Source organism: Tupaia chinensis, unplaced genomic scaffold (genome assembly GCF_000334495.1).
Source record: "Tupaia chinensis unplaced genomic scaffold, TupChi_1.0 Scaffold000201_1, whole genome shotgun sequence".
Taxonomy (NCBI): domain Eukaryota; kingdom Metazoa; phylum Chordata; class Mammalia; order Scandentia; family Tupaiidae; genus Tupaia; species Tupaia belangeri.
In genome coordinates, this window is record NW_006159676.1 from 2485621 (window position 1) to 2489521 (window position 3901).

At 52.1% G+C, this 3901-nt stretch overlaps 1 protein-coding gene across 1 annotated transcript in view; it reads left to right on the forward strand.

Annotated features, from left to right (window-relative positions):
* Positions 1-3215: 3215 nt before the first annotated feature.
* INSL3 (insulin like 3) overlaps positions 3216-3901 on the forward strand; it is a 4588-nt gene continuing 3902 nt past the window's right edge. The window contains exon 1 of the mRNA XM_006147126.3: positions 3216-3435. Coding sequence (XP_006147188.1) covers positions 3228-3435 — 208 coding nt within the window. The 5' untranslated portion in view covers positions 3216-3227. The remainder of the gene's footprint in view (positions 3436-3901) is intronic.

A 3901-nucleotide genomic window follows, 5' to 3' on the forward strand; every position in this document is an offset into this window, starting at 1 on the left:
AGAGAGATACAGGGAGAGAGAGATACAGGGAGAGAGAGATATAGGGAGAGAGATACAGGGAGAGAGAGACAGGGAGAGAAATGGACTGCGGAGGCCGGATACAGAGATACAGGGAGGGAGATACAGGGAGAGAGATACAGGGAGAGAGATATAGGGAGAGAGATAGGGAGAGATATGGGGAGAGTCAGATGGATAGAGATTGGGAGAGAAGGAGAGACAGAGAAGCAGAGAGATAGAGGCCTAGAGAGACTGAGACAGATATCTCTGACCCTAGTGTCTTAGCCCCAAGGGCAGGCAGCTGTCCTGGGGTTCAGGAAGACCAGCACTCCCGCCCAGAACACCTGCCTTGGGTGAGGAGTCCCCCTCTAAGCCTCAGTTTCCCTCCTTGGCAGAGGGGACCCACCAGGGCCCCTGGGCACCAAGCTGGCAGGGGGCATATTCCTGGTTTCCAGAGATGCTGGCTCCATCCCACCCTAGCATTCAGGACTTTTTTCTTTTTTTTTTTTCTTAGTTGTTTGTTAAAGGGTGCGTGCGCTTGCCAGGGACAGAGACAGAAAGCGAGACATCACCCCCCAGGGGGGATGGCCATGCCGCAATCCCTTCCCCTCCATTCTCCTCTCGGGATCTTGGGCACGCACGCACACGCGCCCGGCGTGAGGTTTAAGCCACCGGGTCCGGGACTTGAACCACGGTCGGCTACATGGGCGTCCAGCGACACATAGCCATTACGCCAACTGCTGGTCCCATAAAAAAATTTAAAGGTTGTTTTGTTTGTTTTTTCTTTCTTTTTTTTTTTTTTAATAAGATGCCATGGGGACCAACAGGTGGAGTGGTGGTTAATGTGCTGGACTCCCATTGGGATGACCACAGTTCAAGTCCCAGACATGGCAGGTAGTTTTTTTCCTCTCTCTCTGGTCAAATTTAATAATAACAACAACAACAACATAATGGAATGTATTCTCTAATGTGCAATTTATATATTTTTTTTCAAATAATATTTACTTAACTTTATTTATTTTATTTTAATTTGACCAGAGAGGAAGAGAGAGAGAGAGAGTTGCCAGGTCCGGGACTTGAACCCCTGGCTCAGTCAATAGCCTGGAAGTTAAGGCATCTGGATCCCACATGCCTGACCGCAGAACTGGAGCTCCAGACCCAGCAACCTGTGTGCGAGTGTGCCCCAAATCCCGAGAGGAGAGAAAGATGGAGAATTGTGTTGTGAGCATGCCCCGCGGGGGGGTGTACATTCTGTGCTTTCTCTGTCTCTTTCCTGGGAGCACATGTGCCCTCTGGCAAATTAAAATGAAATAACAAAAAAGGAACTAACAGACTGCCTGGAGGCTGTGGCAGCTGGATCCTACCTGGCCAACTCTGGGGTTCAAGTCCTGGACCCGGCAGGTTGAAAATCATACCAGGCATGTGCTTGCCCCAAATCCCAGCAGAAGCAGGGAGAAGAGATTGCAGCGTGGCCATCCACCCAGGGAGTGATTTCTCACTTTCTCTCTCTTCATCTCTTTCTCTCTTTCCGGTGGGTATAAGCGTTCTACGGCAAAAACTTAAGAAAAGGGTCCTGGCAGGTGGCGTGGTGGTTAAGGTGCTGGATTCCCATGTGGCTGACTGTGGTTCAAGTCGTGGACTGGGAGGCTTGCTTTCTCAATTTCTCTCTCTCTGGTGAACACATGTACCCTATAACAAATTAAAAATAATAATGGAGGGGGATCAGTAGGGAATGTGGTGGTTAAGGCGCTGGGCACTCCCACATGGCCGACCACAGTTCAAGTCCCGGACCTGGTGGTTTGCTTTCTCACTTTCCCTCTCTCTCTCTCACTCTATCTCTCTCTGGTCAAATTAAAATAAATAAAGTTAAATCATTCTTTAACAAGTAGTAATGATAGGGGCCAGCAGGTGGTGTGGTGGTTAAGAATGCTGGCCTCCCACATGATCAGCCATGGTTCAAGTCCTGGACCTGGGGGCTTGCTTTCTCACTTTCCATCTCTCTTGCTCGCTCTCTCACTCTGTCCCTCTCTGGCCAGATTTAAATAAAGAAACAAATAATTAAATTTTTAAAAATAGTAATGATAGTAATAATTTAAAAAAATTTTTTTGAGAGGTTTTTGCTCTAGGGCGCGTGTGCGCTCGCCAGACAGAGAGAGACAGAGAGACAGAAAGCGAGAAATCACCCCCCAGAAGTAACGGCCACGCCGCAATCCCTTCTCCTCCATTCTCCTCTCAGGATCTTGGGCACGCACGCACACGCGCCCGGCGTGAGTTTAAGCCACCGGGTCCGGGACTCGAATCGCTGATCAACGACATGGGAGTCCAGCGACATAGCCATTACGCTAACTGCTGGTGCCAATAATTTTAAAAATTTTAAAAATAAAAGAAAGGGAATAAAAAGACCCTTTGCTGAGATCAGCAGATGGTATAATCGTTATGTTGCTGGACTCCCACGAGTCCCAGGCCCGGTGACTTGAAACTCACTCTGAGTGTCTGCATATCCAAAATCCCAAGAGGAGAATGGAGGAGAAGGGATTGCGGCGTGGCCGTCCGCCCTGGGAGGGAGTGATATCTCTCTTGCTGTCTCTCTGTCTCTGTCCCTCTAGCAAGCACATGTGCCCAATAGCAAAAATCTCTCTCTCAAAAAAAAAAAAAAAAAAAAAAAAAAAAGATGGGGTGGGGGGGGCAACAGGTGTCATGGTAGTGAAAGCGCTGGTCTCCCACATGGCTGACTGCGGTTCGGGTCCTGGACCTGGTGGCTTTGCTTTCTCATGTCCCTGTTCTCTGTCTCTCTCTGGTCAAAATTTAAAAAATAATAATAATAGTGAATAACATTAAATAAATAATTCAAAAAGAAAGAAAGAAAGAAGAGAAAGAAAAAGAAAAAAAAAGGGACCAGCAGTTAGCGTAATGGCTATGTCATTGGGCTCCCATGTAGTCGACCACGGTTCGCATCCCGGACCTCGCTTTCTGTCTGTCTCTCTCTGTCTGTCTGGCGAGCCCACCCACCCTATAGCCAAAACCTCTCCAAAAAAAAAAAAAAAAGACCCCTTGCTCTGTTTTCCCCAGGAGCAGGTTGGCCCAGGGACAGGGACCCTCCCCTCCGCCCCATCCCACCCTTGACCTTCTCTCCCTGCGTCCCGGGAACGGGAACGCAATGTCCCTCTTCCAAGGCTACCAGCTGGAAGGGCCTAAGCGCCTATAAGAGGAGGGGGTCCCCTCAAGCGCCCATGCTTTTCCCACCTGCAGCCATGAACCTCCGCGTGCCCGCCTGCACCCTGGCTCTGCTGGCCCCGGCCCTGGTGTGGTCGCTGAGCCCCACGCTCACCCCCGAGGCTCCAGAGCAGCTCTGCGGACACTACTTCGTCCGTGCGCTGGTGCGCGCGTGCGGCGGCCCCCGCTGGGCCCCCGAGGGCCGGCACGTGGCTGGCGGCGACCGTGAGTGGTGGGGGCACCTGCGGGGACTGCGCTCCGGGAGTGCCGAGGTGGGGCGGGTGCACGCGGCGCACGTGCACACGTGCAGGGAACGTCCAGGACAGCCGAGCGTGCACACCTGTGCCTGGGGTTACCTGCCGGCCGCGTGCACGCAGCGCGGGTGGGTCCGGAGGGGGTGGGGAGGTCCCTAGAGAAGGAGTCCCTCCCAGACATAGGGGGAGGCAAACGCAGCTGTCTTGCAGGTGCATGGTGGGCTCCTTCTTTATTTAGAATTTCAAGTCCAGGGGACCAGCAGTTAGCGTAATGGCTATGTCGCTGGACTCCCACGTAGTCCACCGCAGTTCGAGTCCCGGACCCGGTGACTTAAACTCACTCCGTGTGCATGCTGTGCCCAAGATCCCGAGAGGAGAATGGAGGAGAAGGGATTGAGGCGTGGCCATCGCCCCTGGGGGGTGATTTCTCGCTTTCT